The 16,657-nt window shown below is 35.7% G+C and overlaps 1 protein-coding gene across 1 annotated transcript in view; it reads left to right on the top strand.

The window, feature by feature from the left end:
• Positions 1 to 16,657, top strand: part of LOC129256928 (uncharacterized) — a 62,380-nt gene that overhangs the window by 13,969 nt on the left and 31,754 nt on the right. The window contains exons 2-5 of the mRNA XM_054895146.2: positions 1,734 to 1,856; positions 4,188 to 4,348; positions 9,125 to 9,286; positions 10,722 to 10,897. Coding sequence (XP_054751121.2) covers positions 1,734 to 1,856; positions 4,188 to 4,348; positions 9,125 to 9,286; positions 10,722 to 10,897 — 622 coding nt within the window. The remainder of the gene's footprint in view (positions 1 to 1,733; positions 1,857 to 4,187; positions 4,349 to 9,124; positions 9,287 to 10,721; positions 10,898 to 16,657) is intronic.

Here is a 16,657-nt window from a genome sequence, read left to right as displayed (position 1 = left end):
AAAGACTTAATGCATGGCTGATCGTCAACAAAACGGAGTGTCGAGTGAGTTTGAACGCGAGCCTGTAAAACCTCTTCATTTTATGAAATTATTGAAATTCAAGCCTTATTTCAAATGAACCAGAACTTTTTCTGTAATTGAGGTATCAAATTAAAGAGCAGATATTGAACTTTTCGAAAATGTGGTTTTCTTTTTGAAACCCAGATACAGCCCGCCAAATGACTTTTTGGTATCCCCTCTTCAAATTGTTTTTGCTCACTCATGCGTGAATAAGAAATAATCTAAGTAATTTCAGATGAAAGAGGAGATTCTAAGCTGTACAAAGGTAGGTCATTTGTCTATTGTATTTGTGATTAAGCTATGATAAATCATCGCTAAATCTCGGTTTCGTTTTTTGTGGGACGCATTGTATATCGCAATGACGGATGACCCGGTGGGTTCGGGGGATGCATGTGCTCGGCTGCGCGACCCGCCGAGCATCTCTAGTTTCCTATGGTATGTTTTGCGTCATTATTTTGAAATTTTGAATATCACTCAAGTTTCTTAATCAAACAAAATGAATCGCTTATCATTTTTTATGAGCGAAATTACACACATTTTGTCTCCTTTTTCAAAATACATCACAGAGGTTTTTGTGCTTTGCGTGCATAGGAAAGGAAAAATTCCTCTCCTTGTATCATCCCTTTCCCATTTTAGCTCTTTTTTTATTCGCAATCGAGTTTTTTATAATATAAGAAAAATCAAAATGAATAAGAGCAAATTTCAGGTTTCAGAGCATTTTCGAAATTTCAAAGCTTCAGCACTGTTCACGGGAAGGAATATCTCCTCCCTGCACGTCTTCTACTCTCTAAGTAATGTGCAATAAAAATTACTATCAAATCTGATCTGGCCAAGGCAGGCATAGTACCAAAGTTGGCATTTTATACTACTAAATGAATGCGCTTTTCTGTTCTCAACTTTTTTATAAAACGTTTTAGCTTCTCTGCTTCGCGTGGGAAGAGGTATTATTTCAAATTCCTTATTTTTTTCCATTTTGGGGTGAAAATAATTTCTTTCGAAAACAATGTTTATTTAATCATAGCAAGTAAATTGAATTCGAGCTGATAAGGGTACTAGAGACGCAAGAGACGTCTTCTTTTGATTTGAATTTAATGCGACACCGGAAACCCCCCCCCCCCCCTCCCTATACACCTTCCCACTAGGGAGCGCGCTTCCCGCGTTCTGTAAGTGTTCGCCCGCTTTGCGCGCACTTACCGCCCTCTCCAAAATTAAATCGTGGCTACGCGGTTGTCGACCCAATATGTCTAGAACCGTAAAAGGTCCATGCTAGAACAGAACTAAAGACAAAACAAACAAAAGTAAATTCTCGAAAACGAAATTAAAGAAATATCAGAAATGCAGACTTATCTGCTTATTGGAACTATGAATTTTCAAAGCCTTTTATAAGATATAAAAATAATGGTATATTTTTGTAATACAATAAGGAGTGTAATTGTTATGTTTACAATAATAAATAAAACTACCATTTCCCGCGAAATTGTTATCTGGTGAATCCTGAATTCTTACACGTTCTTTCTGTTTTATATAGATGTAATTATGATTTACAGTTTGATTTATTTGTTTATTTCAATAAAAATGTAAAGTGACATCTTTATAACATGAACTTTTTACAAAGATTGGATCAGTTTTTAATATTCTATTTCATTGTGATGTTGTTTATAATCTCTTTCTAGCCCCATGTATCAACGATACCCTTCGTTGTCCTATAAGCAGAGCATGTTACTCACCTCAAGCGGTATGTGATTCTTACGACGATTGTGGCACTGGTTTTGATGAAATGGAATGCACAAATTTAGGTAAAGTATAGAATAGATACAAGAGACAAAATTTATCATGATTATATGATTTGTTAGCCGGAAAACGCGCCTTCACGTAATTTACGACAATCTTGTCAGTTCCGATTATTTATTAGAACATATTTATTCAGGTACAAAAGATCAGCATAAAACTGTTTTTCATCAATGACCTGATGAAAAATTTTCAGTGGTAATCGCCTAGTCTTCACATTATTTTTGCAGTGATTTGTATGACCATAATATATTTTCCGCGCCACTATATAAAGGCATTCATTTTTGTCTCGCCCACCAGAGGTAAAGGCGAGACTTAGGGATCCAAATGTCGTCAGTCGTCCGTCCGTCACAAACCTAATGACACATAACTCCACAACCGTAAGTCGCTTTTCGACCAAACTTGGATGGTAGATGGACTTGGGGAACCTGCATGTTAGGCTGCAGTCGGAGGTCACAGGTCATTTTCAGGTCAACGTTAAAGTTTACAAGCAAGACTTTCTTATGACACCTAACTCTGCAACCGGAAGTCGCTTTTCAACCAAACTTGGATGGTAGGTGAACTTGGGGACCTGCATGTTATGCTGCAGTTGAAGGTCACATGATAAGGTCAAAGGTCATTTTAGGTCAATGTTAAAGTTTACATGCAAGAGTCTCTTATATGACACCTAACTCCGGAACCGTAAGTCACTTTTCAACCAAACTTGGATGGTAGATGGACTTGGGGGACCTGCATGTTATGCTGCAGTCGGAGGTCACATGGTAAGGTCAAAGGTCATGTTTAGGTCAATGTTAAAGTTTTACATGCAAGACTCTCTTATGACACCCAACTCCGCAACCGTAAGTCACTTTTCAACCAAACTTGGATGGTAGATGGACTTGGGGGACCTGCATGTTATGCTGCAGTCGGAGGTCACATGGTAAGCCAAATGTCATTTTAAGTCAACGTTAAAGTTTACATGCAAGACTCTCTTATGACACCTAACTCTGCAACCGTATGTCGCTTTTCAACCAAACTTGGATGGTAGATGGACTTGGGGGACCTGCATGTTATGCTGCAGTCGGAGGTCACATGATAAGCCAAAGGTCATTTTTAAGTCAACGTTAAAGTTTACATGCAAGACTCTCTTAAGACACCTAACTCTGCAACCGTAAGTCGCTTTTCAACCAAACTCGGATGGTAGGTGAACTTGGGAGACCTGCATGTTAAACTGCAGTCAGAGGTCACATGATAAGGTCAAAGGTCATTTTTAGGTCAACGTTAAAGTTTACATGCAAGACTCTCTTATGACACCTAACTCCGGAACCGTAAGTCACTTTTCAACCAAACTTGGATGGTAGATGGACTTGGGGGACCTGCATGTTATGCTGCAGTCAGAGGTCACATGGTAAGGTCAAAGGTCATTTTCAGGTCAACATTAAAGTTAACGTGCAAGGCTCTTATGACAAGTGGTATCATCCCAGTCATTTCACAATGAAGTTTCGATACAATTCTGTTGCGTGCCTTCGCAAATCACGATATTTCTGGTTATTTTCATAAGTGGGCGAGACACAAAATCGATTTTGCCTTGTTAAATGATTATTTAGTTTTGTAATTTTTTCACGCTTTACGAAAACCAATGGCAGTGTAATGAGAATCACTGTGTTAATTTATTTGTGAAAAAAATTAGATGGTGTTTTTGGTAAAAGTAGAAACTTATGCTCTACCTTCTCCGACCTTGTCATTTAAAACCCGGTGGAGATAATTACACGAGGTTGTTGTTGATGGTTTGATGTCATGTTAATGGTATAGTTAATGTAAAGCTACCTTTAAATGCTTAATTTGACAGGCGTATAGTCATCTAAACCAATAATAATTAGAAATAGCCGAAGCGAAAGCTAATGGGTCACGCTAAAACAAAGATAAGCTGCAAAAAGCCTCATCTGACCCCCTTGAAAATGAAGACACTTACTGTATACACTTCTGGGGGGGGTACAGGGGAGGGTGTGAGTCCTTGTTCGAAAGGCGTATTTAGCCAAAGTATCTAACGGAAAATTTGAAATGAAAAATTGTTTTAAAAATGTATACAAATTCGACGAATCTTGTTTGTTTCGAGAAGTAAAACTATTTCAAACAATCATGACTGAGCTGAGCTTTATCTCTTTCATCTATAGGGCTCTGCATGAGCCCTTTATTCATGCTAACAAAATACATGAACAGAATTTGAATTCCTTTCGTAAAATTTTACTTCATGGTTGGATTTCAGGGACTGACTGGAACGCAGGGGGGGGGGGGGGGCAAAGGAAGCATAACTCTTAATTACTGATGATTTTGATGTGAATTATTTTCTTATTCAACAGATGACTGCAATCAAACGGTATATTCGGCTTTTGATAGCGATTGCAGTGTAGAAAGGTCAGGCGGGATATACAATTCACTCGGCAGAGACTTCATTTTTGATGGATCGTTTTACTTCGACATACCCTTATTTGATTCAGATTCTCCGATTTGGATTGACAGGGTAAGATACAACAAACCGTTTACATAAGTATTATCGAAAAAAATACACATGATCGACTTTAGGAACGATTTGATTATGAAATGCTAGACTATAAGATCCCAAATCTCCTGACATTTAAAGGCAAATGATTTCATTAATTGTGTCAGAAATTATACATGTAATTGTTAATCGCTAGAATGTTGATAAGCATCTAAAGCCAACGCAATGGCCGTGAAAGTCATTTGGCTTGTCATTTTTCAATTGATCGTAAAGTCATGTCTAACTGAACGAACAACGTTATGACACACTTCCCTGATATCATTTCATACAATAGAAAACGCACAGAAGCATGCTTATCAATGGTGATATCAGAAGAAAAAAAAACAGGACCAAAATGACTTTTAAACACCTTTTGGTTGAATATTCGAATCCTGTTACTGAAAACACGCACACTGCTTTTGCGTTGAATTTAATCCAATATTGATAAATGTATGATTATATATATATATATATATACATATATATGTGTGTGTGTGTGTGTGTGTGTGAGGGTGGTTTGTGAGTGTGAAGACATACTAAATCATTTGCCCATCAGAAAACCCACTTGCATTATTTGCAATATCATATTGTCACGAATAAAATTATTAGCCTATGTCATTGCCATATAATTCCACCTATTCAGTTACCTATTCATCACACTTAACTGGTTTTACCTTTGTAGGGGTTCTTTAACTTTATTTGATAAAGAAATGACATTACACATAATTATATACTATTACTAACATGCAAGATTTAGCAACACGCCCTATCCTTGATTTGGTACACCCCCACCTTGCATGTCACTCGTTATTGAATGCATGTGGCTTTTAAAGGTTATAGTGTAAAAGATATAATAAAATATTTGTTCATATTTCACGAATTTACATCTTTTACTCAATTCGACCGGGTGCCCGATGAAAATAAATCATCAGCGCATATACATCAGCATCTTGTTCACTCGGCAGAGTGAAAATAAAATATCAACGTATATAATGTCTTGTTTATAAACCCCCTTCTCAAGTATGGAATGAGTTGAATATTTCAGGGTATAGTCGATGCCATAAGCTTTCTAATATTCAATTACTAAATCTGTAAAGTGCATGCATGCTCAAAGGTATATTGCAGAGATAGGGCCACGACTGAAAACACATTCAATGACTGCCATACTTCTTTTTTTAGATATTCGATATAATTTACATTACTTACCCTTATCTTTAATCATAGCTATCATCATAGCTTTAATAAGCTTTAACAATTTGAAAAATAACCAAGATTGGTTGTGAATTGTGACTAATTAAACTGATCTGAAAGCCGACTCAAATCCTCCCCCATAAAAAAATAATAAGTGCATGGCACAATTCTGATTCATCACTAGATAATACATGCCACATTGTGCATTTGTCGTGAAGAGTCTGAAATAAAATGTATCCTTTTTGATAATTTTCTGCACTCAAATGCAAATGCTTCCTTTAAAAGTATGCGCATTTCTAAAAAAAAAACACATTTGGGATATGCTGAAAAATTCTAGGATAACATTTGTCTGTCTACAGACAGTAACAAAATTTTAGGAGAAGAACTGAGAGAGTTTGTTAGAAACTCAAAACTTCAACCTGAAAATTTTCATAAAGAATCAAAACTTGAAAAAATATATATAATGGCCACTCCAATTTTTAAGATATGAATTTTAGATGATTCATATTATTGCATCTTCATAGGCGGATCCAGGGGGCGAGGGCCCGCCCCCCCCCCCCTATTGGCGGAGCAAAAAAAATGAAAAAAGGAAAGAAAGGAAAAAAGGGGAAGGGATGGAAAAGAGAAGAGAAAAAAGAAGAGGAGGAAGACGAGTGAATAAAATAAGATAAGGGGAAGACTTGGAAAATAAAAAGAATCTTTCATGTCACTAAAATTTTCGCTCGCGCTTCGCGCTCGCATTGCCTGTTAGGTGAGTTTCATATCTTGTTCAATATGGAGTTTAAATATCAAGTTTGGAAGTCAATATACAAAACAAATTTCACCTCGGAAATCGAACTTTCATTATTTTGTGTGATTTACGAATTGTTTTTAAAAAGTGCTCTGTAAAATGTTAGTTTTATGGTCTAAATATTAACATTTTCTGCTCGTGCTGTGCGCTCGCAAATTTTGATTAATCAGGTACCTATTATTTTCGTGTATTCCATAAAGCTTTCAAAATATCCCTTTTCAGGTCTGATTGTTAAAACGTACCAGCTAGCGCTGCACGCTCGCTTTTTGATTGGCGAGTTATGTATGTCTCAATATTGATTATACAACAAACTACTTAAAACCCCCTTTTCATGACAGTTTATCCAAAACAATTCGCGATTTGCGCTCACATTAATGGTTTAAATATATTAACTTGATGCATCCTATTTATAATTGCAAAAGTGCTTTAAATGTCCAGATTTCGCGCCCTCATTAGGCATTTATAAATAAGATATTACTTTAATCATTAAACTGTCCCTTTTGTTGGATCTTAGCACTAGCAAAGAGAAATATAGGAAGATAGTCATCATTTTCATATGCATGTTTCCACTCTTCCCGAAATTAAAAAATTCCAGGAAATTTCGGGAAATCCGAAATTTACAATTAAACAACAATTAAACGTAGCAACTATTTATATTCAGGTTATATTTAAATAATCTTTTACCTCCAATAGCTCGAGATTTTCCGCTCGCGCTCCGCGCTCGCTTTTTGTATTTTTTTTCCTATTTCTTAAAGAGGGCGTGAACAAAAAGATGCTAAATTCAATGCTAAATTCCTTGATTTTTGCCACCTGTTTCAGGTCACATGACTAAAGGTCAAAGGTAATTTAGGGTCAATGAACTTTGGCCAAGTTGGGGGTATTTGTTGAATTACCGTCATAACTTTGAAAGTTTATTGGTCTAGTTCATAAAACTTGGACATAAGAGTCATCAAGTATCACTGAACATCTCATGCGAGTTTCAGGTCACATGACCAAAGTCAAAGGTAATTTAAGGTCATTGAACTTTGGTCATTTTAGAGGTACTTATTATATTGCTGTCATAATTTTCAAAGTCTATAGATATAGTGTATAAAATAATAATAATAATAATAATAATAATATAGATATATTTACCCAGGGTAGCCACTTCAGTTTCAAAAACTGTTCTACCAGCAGGCCCTGCTATTATTATTACCCCGGCTTTAGCTAAGCTGCCTAGGCGCTCAAGCATAAAATGTGGATATTGGGGTAATCAAGTATCACTGACAAGTTTTAGGTCACATGATCAAGGTCAAATATCAATGAACATAGTATTGTATCATTATGTGAATGGTGTTTTTTGTGAATAATTATTTTATAGTAGTTTTCAAAGTCAGCACTGCTGCTACATGTATATTGAATCGCATGATGCAGGTGAGACCGCCAAAGGCATTCCACTTGTGAGGTCTAAATCTCGATTTTTCCCCTCTCGCATCAATTGTTTAGTTATATACCTATCCTGTTCACGATTACAAAAATTGATTAAAATTTTAAATTCTTTATGTAGAAATGTCACAAATTTTCAGCTCGCGCTTAGATCTCGCACTATTTGATTGTTGAAGTATGTAATGTCTTCATGGCTAAGTGCAAGCAGTCCTTAACATGTACCTTTTTGATCAGTTCAAAACGTATATAACAATTTTCTGCTCGCGCCCTGCGCTCGCATTATTTATGTAAGGAAGATCCCCACTTACTCATCCTTTTCATGATTTACAAAACTTAAATAGAGTGCCTCGTTAAGTAGGTCTAAATCTCGAAATTTTCAGCTCGCGCTTTGCGCTCGCATCAATTGTTTAGTTATATACCTATTCTGTTTAAATAACAAGTGCTTAGAATTTCCATTCCTTAGGTAAAAATGTCAAAAAATTTCAGCTCGCGCTTCGCGCTCGCATTATTTGATTTTTAAAATACGTAACGTCTTCATGGCTAACTGCAAACAGTCTTTAACAGTACCTTTTCCATCAGTTCATTTCTGCTCGCGCTTCATGTTCGTAGTAATTATTCATTTGCATACACATCTTTATCAGGAAACATTGCCCAGAATTATCAAACATTTTAGGAAAAAATACATAAAATTTCCAAAAATGTTATTATATATTATTCCCAATGTTATTATATATTATGTTTGTTCATAAGAATAAAGCTAAGAAGTGATTATTAGGATAGGACTACCCCTTCAAAGAAACCAAAAATCCCGGCAAAAATCATCCCCGAGCGGCCGATCGGGGAAAATATGACTGAAAAAAAAATTCCGCCCCCCCCCCCCCGATTGGCGGAGGATGGATCCGCCCCTGCATCTTTACCATATTTTGGACGGGGATTTCGATTAAAGCTTTGCATTAAAAAGTTAAATCAAACTCTAAATCTCAATTTGCTGTGAACAGCCAAATTTTCAGATATTTATTCTATAAAACACATTTCACACACTGGCGGATCCACACTGTTAAAAATAACTCAAACAACGCTGTTTACCATGTTTACTATCTTGAACAACAAAGTTTAAATTCAAATAGTTAATTATCAATAATTTAAGCATGGTTGTTTAAGATTTTAAACACTTGTTTAAACTGTTTAAACAACTACTGTGCGATTCACATAGTAAACAGTGCAGGGGGCACAACCAGTCCGTGCCTTCTCCATTTGAAGGGCACAATTACAACAGTTAAAACAGAAATGTGCCTCCCCTTTGGAAAATCCTGGATATGCCCCTGCTTTCACGTATGATTTCATTTATTTAGGTGTATCTCAATTGGGGGATTGCAAGTCCAGATATTCCTCAACCTACAAATTTAACACAACAAGGATGGTTTATGCTACGTCTTTCATCAGTCAATTTTAACCTTTCTGATGTTATAAATAGAACTGAACTAGATGTTGTTACTCTTGAATTAACGCCAGATGTAAGTACTTTATCCTTTGTACTATAATTTGTTTAATCTAATAAAAGTGATTGGTTTTCGAGAAATCTATACCGAATCGTATACAAAATATAAACGCCATACTTTATTAAGCAATACAAGGGCTTGTAGTTAAAAAAAATCAAGCAATTCAACTAACTAGAGTCTTTGTAAATGTGACTGAATACTTATTAAATTATATCCAAGGCATGGTCAAATTTATTCATCATTGTGTGTGAAGTCTTGACACATAAATCTCATCTCAATCTTGGGCTGAAATGTGAAAATAAAATATAGCAGTAACAGCATTATTATATGTTAAACTCGGAGGGTTACGTTCGTTTTTCCGAATTTTCGTAATTCCGATGATTCGTAATTTCGAAGGTTCGTTAATCCGAAAATGAAATAAGGTTCGTTTATCCGAAAAAATGAAATAATCTGTGGCGAAGCCTGGAAAACAGGAAGGGCAAGCGTGGTGGATGGTGTGTGTGTGGGGCGGGGGCTAGAAACACCGTTGCTGTTCAATTTTTATGAGGGGGCGGGCGGCGGTATACATATTTTTGTTTGGGGTTCAAAGCCAAAAAAGGCACTTATAATTATGTAAAAATTTGTATTTTGGTGCAAACAGACATTATCACCATGAGAATATCATCTGCGTGAAGTCGTTTTGTATTTTGTAGTAAGTTGTAGTTGAGGAAAGCTGGTGGCTGTTTTACCCCGCCCCCAGCCAAAAAGGCATGAAAGGGGATCGATGTTCCTATTTGAGGTCTTAATCGCTCCTATTTTGGTCCAAACAATCCCCAACCACCCACCCACAACCCCCCCCCCCCCCACGCCTGCGTATAGAGCGATTTTTTTTTTAGGTTTGTAAGTGATAAACATGTAGAACGGATCTTTTAGTAGAAATTTAGAACTTGGACAAAACAATTCAAAATGTATCAATACTCCCCTAGCGAAATTGACGAAATTGAACTAGCTTCCTATAAAGCCTATGATCACCCCTCTGAAAGAATTCTGCGTACGTAAACGCCCCTGGTATAACGGTAGATCAGACCCTTCCCACAGGGGCGGTGGAACCGGGGTGGCAGGGGGCACTGTGTCCCCCAAACAAAAATACGTTCCGCCGCCTCTGCCTTCCCATCCATCCTCGTATGTTTTCCCGGCTTCGCCACTGATTTCATTTATCGGATTAAGGAACCTTCAGAATAACGAACCTTATTTCATTTTACGATTAATGAACCTTATTTCTTTTTGGGACAGTACGAACCTTCGGAATAACCCTACAAATGTTGGGATTAACGAACCCTCTTTCGTTTTCGGATTGACGAACATCGATATAGGCAATTTACGTGTTTCGGAATAACGAACCTTCGGAATTACGAACTGTAACCAATGTCTGTCTTACCACGATGCATAATGGTTTACACTTACACTATAGGACGTCGGTCGACAAGTAGAGAAGAAGTTTCGAGTGCCCTTGGAAGTTAACCAATCTGAAGTTGACGCTTTTGAGGTAGTATTAACCTATGTAATAGATGCACAACCCAGTGATGAAACTCCTTACACAGTTCCAGAGTTTCTCGATCCTGGTATTGTAGAATTAGAATTTGTCAGGTAAGCAATAATCCTATAGTAATAAACTACATAAGTGCGTGTATTTGAAAGATTTATAGGATGTGACTAATGATTTATCCCTCATTTAAATATCAAGTTCTCAGAAAAGGGGAATATGAATTTAATTGAATTTTATTGGATTTCCACAATCAAAATAAAAGTGTGCAAAGTTAGCATATTATAATACAGTAGAGGGATAACAAAAATAAAATTACTTATCTAGGTTATCCCCTTACAAACAACAAGTACACATGCACATATAAAATTAAACATTTCAATGTAATAAAATAATGAATTTCACTAGTAAATAATTTACAATTAACCATAATCAAGTACACGCTCACCCAAACGCACACACTCACACACTTTATACACTTACATGTCCTTTTGAATGAGTTCAAAGTTGGTTTTTCTCTTATAATTTCTTCAATAGTGTTCCATATTTCTGGACCTTTAAAGAAAATAGAAAATGTTGAGCTGTTTGTTCTTGTTTGGGGAAAATGATATTTGCTGGATGATCTTGTATCATAATTGTGAAAATCAGAATTAAATTGAAAATATTTTGAAATTTGAATATAAATTTTATTTCTGCAACAAAGATACATACAAATTCCAATATTATAGAGATTTTAAGTCATAAATATTCAAAATCTGTAATTGAGAAAAAATTGGTTTCGAGTGGGCAAGATACGACGATTTTTCTGCAATAAGAAAAGTCTGTTTATATATGAAGTATTTTGATTACACCAGGCAATGTTACAATAATTTAGATAAGGTAGAATAATAGCACTATATGTAGTCATCAATATGAATTTGGGCAAGAATCGTAATCTGTTGATAACAGTGTTGTAGTGCCTTGATGCTCGGCCTTGGCCTTAAGGTGCCTTAAGGCCTACTTTTTCAAAGCCTTGGCCTTGAACATTCGAGCCTTGGCCTTGAGAGGGTCTTGGCCTTAGCCTTGTGGATTTTTAGCCTTTAAATTTTCAAGGCATTTTCAAGGCTTTTTCAAGGCATTTTATATTTTGTAATTTCATTTGTTTTTATATAAGTAATTATAAATGTTTCAATTGTACTGTATATTTAATGACACAAATGGTCAATACTACCAGTCAGCAGTAGCAGTAGCTGCAGCAGTAGTGAGTGTACTAACAGTGCCATCAATTGTAATTATCACCGTTTTCAAGAATTATCATCACATATGTAACAAAGAAAACAGCAGTGATGAAAAATAACATTATTTGGTAATGTGTTGTAATCATGACTAATGATGATAAAGAAAATATTAATAATAATGATGGCAATAATGATTATGGCAAAGATTATAGTGATTCGATGACAGGAATAATTCTGACAGATCTGACTGCAATCTTGACAACAATTTTCATACTTTAAAAATAGCTAACTCTATAGAATGATAACAAGGTTGATTTTTATTCCATTATGATTTTCCTTGTATTATTTTCTTTGGACAACAAGAATGTTTTTAGTCTTGAAAAGATTTGGTAAACTTGAACACAATCTTAAATTTTGTCATATCCAAATAGGTTATGTCAATGGCATGATGAGCCAAAAAAATTGAGGGGCTAAGCATGGTATATAGAGCAAATTTTCTGCCAAAAAAAAAGTTGAGAGCGATTGGAGCGAGCGAGGGAGCAAAAATTTTCACCCTCTTAATATAAGAAAAGCTAATTTTGTGATAGATTGTGACAATATGTTTAGAAAATGATATTTTTCCTTTTCTAAGTTTATTCTTGGTGGTGGAACTTCTTCTTCTCCCTCTCTTTTTTGGTGGGGGGATTTCTGATATGGAATCGGAAGGGGGAGAGAGAGAGAGAGAGGAGAAGGGGGAGAAATATGTGAGAGCGTAAGAAAGATGGGGTGACACATTTGGCTGGCTAGGCATGCAGAATATACTGCAAAATCAGTTAATATGTTGATAGGCAGTATAGTACATCTTTTCTAAATTGTATATATTTTGTTTTGAGTCTAGTGTCTCAGACTGACAAAACAAAGCCAAAAAAATGTTTACTTCTTTTTAATCATATCGTTTGATAGTGAATTTCATTTCACTACAACAGTTTCAAGGAAATAAATAACATATTTGTTTTTGTGTCAGTGTGGTTTAATAGAGAACTCTATTTTACTGTTTCCAGAAATAATTTAGATTTACCCTCACCCAACTAAGGGTATATGGGGTGCACCCTGTTTATTTCATATCCTTTTGAATAAAACTTTAAGATACAAGAAATGAGAATTGAAACTTAAAAGTGGATGTAAGCAGAAAAAAAATCCATGAAAACTGACAAGAGTCCTAAAAATGACTCATTTTCATGTCAGCATTTGATAATTTCAACTTGCGCTTTGTACTCTCTTGCCCCCCCCCCCGAAAATATTTCCTGTAGGAAAAAAAGGCCCATTTTCTATAAACGAAAATGCCCTTTTCTTCCAAATGAAATATGCCCTTTTTCAAAAGGAAATACCTTTTTTATTGTAAAACATAACACAATTTAGGTTCGAAAATCACAAAATTTTGGATCGCGTTCGCGTCAATTATTGTTAAGTGCGGTAGTAATCCTGTTCATGGTTACAAAAATGTTTAAATTGTCCAGTTTTCAGGTTGGAATATCACAAATTTTGGCTTGTGTTCTTCACTCGCATCAATTATTGTTAAGTAAGGTACTCATTCTGTTCCCGTTTACAAAAAACAAATTCTTAGAATGTCCAGTTTTGAGCTTGCACTTTGCGCTCTCATTATTTGATTGGTGAGTTATGTTTTCTATTTATGAGTCACTGAATGCATTCCTTAACACTTTCTTTTCTGTATCAGTATATTAAAAAATTCAGCTCGGGCTGCGCGCTCGCGTTAACTCCTTAGTTAGATACACATCGTTTTCATGAAACAGCTCAGAATATTTAATGTTCATGTCTTGTTACACGAAATGTCCAGAATTTAGATCTCGTGATTCGCGCTGGCAACATCTCGCAAGGATGCCCTTTTAACAGTAATTAGCGCCATAATTGACCAAAAATTGAGTTTTACAAGTTCAGAATTGATTTTTTTTTCAAAACCGCTTGCTCGCTACGCTCTGTCGCAGAAAAGTAAAGCCTAAATCAAAATATCAAACATATCAATTAGAAATCACTTTAAGGCTTTGCTCAACGTAATTTCTACAAAACACACAACTACTTAACGCAGTTGATAATCTTATTTCGATAATATCTGTTTGCACCAAAATGCCAATTTTTTACATATAAGTGCCCTTTTTGGCTTTGACCCCCCCCCCCCCAAAAAAAAAAAGTTCTGCTGCCCATGGTCCAGGGAGTGGAGAAAAACATATGTTGAGAATGGGCATGTCAGGATCAGATGACCGTGGTAATAATAATTGTTGCGATGTAAATCACCTAGAAAAATAATTTATTATATGTACAAAGGTAACTTTTTTTATAATTTCAATATTATGTCTAAATCTATCATGAAATTATTTTTGTTTTACATTTACCAGGGTCAAAATTTTTGCTCGCTCAGTTTGCTCGCTCTCACCTTTTATACAATTTGCCCTGAGTGCCATGTCTGCCGCCTAAGCATTATTGGCTCATTGTTCCATAAATCAAAAGTTTGAAATGCCTTGGCCTTGGCCATGAGGTTTTTAGGCCTTGGCCTTGGCCTTGGGTTTCCATGCCTTGGCCTCGGCCTTGGGTTTCCATGCCTTGGCCTTGGTCTTCAGTTGGGTATTGAAGCCTTGGGCTTTAAAGCCTTGGCCTTGGAGGTTTGGGCCTTGAAAACAACACTGGTTGATAATACCAACTCCTTTGGAAACTTTGTTACAGATGATACCAATATGTTCGTGCCATGTTTATTTGTTATCTATTGTCACCCCTAAAAAGTTAATGAAGATGCTAATGAAATATTTTTATTCCCCATAGTTATATTAAATTGTGTTTTGATGCTTATTTGTAAATATCTTGTATTTTAAAAAAATGTTAAGTACTAGTTTATTTACAGACAACCATTTATCTAAAAGTACCAATTCACGATTTAACTTATCGTTTAGTAACTGTGTGTTTGTATGTGACATGAAAACACTGGTATCATCTGCAAACCGAATAAAATTGAGATGACACGATACATTGTATATATCATTCATATGAATAAGAAATAACAAGGGGCCTAATATTGAACCCTTGGGCACTCCACATCTGCTGCAATTTAATCCGGAAGTAATATTGTTAACATGAATATACAAATTGTTTACGATCACTTAAATAGCTTTGAGACCTAGTAATACAACCCTTATACCATAATAATTACTGAGTTTGTGTAACAAAATAAAATGATCAAGAGTGCCAAATGATTTTGACTAATCAAGAAATAAACCCAACATAATTTCTTTCTTGTCAAAACAATTGCTAACTTCATGGATTAACCCCGGAAGTGCCGAAGACGTGGAGTGCCCTGGTCTAAAGCCATACTGATGTTCTGAAATGATATTACATTTTTCAAGAAAGTCATAAATCCTGGAGTAAAAACATTTTTCAAGAATTTTTGAAAAGACTGCATGGGAAAACAGATATTGGTCTGTAATTACTTACATCATTTCAACACCACCTTTGAAAACTGGAATAATCTTAGAGATTTTATAAGAAAATACACCTTTAGCTATAGACATATTGAAGATTTTACAGAGAGGAACACAGATGACATGAATGACACGTTTGATAACAGATATATGTACATTATCAAAGCCAGGACTGGAATTCTTTTCCAATTTACAAACTATTTCAATTATTTCTTTACAAGTGACAGGTAGGAAAAAAATACAGTTTTCACATTATTTTTTAGGAATCATGGACGTGGGAAGCGGGGGTGCTACGTGTATTATTTTCCATAGGCAGCACCCCCTTGAATTCTGGTTGGTGTGTCACATATTATATGACATAGGTGAAATTTATGGAAATTACCAACATCTTGTGTTAAAACCCCTCTTTTGGCTTGTCAAATTTCTTGGCACCAAAACGACCTTCATTTTGTAGTGAAACCTTGTTTTGCTTTTCAAATTTACATAGGCGGATCCAGGGGGCCCGGGACTACCTATTAACGGAGCAAAAAAAAAGGGGGAAGGCATTTAAAAAAAGGGAAAAGAGAGGAGAAAATAAGACGATGAAGAAGAGTGAATAAAATAAGGTGAGGGGACGACTTGGAAAATAAAATAAAAAACCTTTCATGTCACTATACAAAGTTTTCTCCCGCGCTTCGCGTTTGCATTGCATGTTTGATGAGATGGGCCTACATGAGATTCTTCCTCAATAGGCCTGTATGGAGCTTAAAATATCAAGTTTTGAAGTCCATATACACAATATATTTCAGCTCCGACATCAAGCTTTTTGTTATTTTGTTTGATTTATGAATTGATTTTCAAAAAGTGCTCTGTAAAATGTCCGTTGTATTGTCTCAGTATCAACATTTTCAGCTCGCGCTGCGCGCTCGCGTTATTTGATTTGCTAGGTACCTATTCTCTTCGTGTATTCCATAAAACTCTCAAAAAGTCCCTTAATTTTCAGGTTTGATTGTCAAAAACCTATCAGCCAGCGCTGCGCGATCGTATTTTGATTGGTTAGTAATGTATACTTCAATAATTTCCTCTATAATAATAAGCGATTCTAGAAAAAAAAAAAAACACTTAAAATCCCCTTTTCATGACATCGCGATTTGCGCTCTCATTAATTTGTTAAAAATATATTAACCCAGGCATGTATACATTA

The sequence above is a fragment of the Lytechinus pictus genome, chromosome 3 (assembly GCF_037042905.1).
Source record: "Lytechinus pictus isolate F3 Inbred chromosome 3, Lp3.0, whole genome shotgun sequence".
Lineage (NCBI taxonomy): Eukaryota > Metazoa > Echinodermata > Echinoidea > Temnopleuroida > Toxopneustidae > Lytechinus > Lytechinus pictus.
The sequence above is the reverse complement of the archived record's forward strand: the minus strand, read 5'-3'. Positions and strand labels throughout refer to the sequence as shown.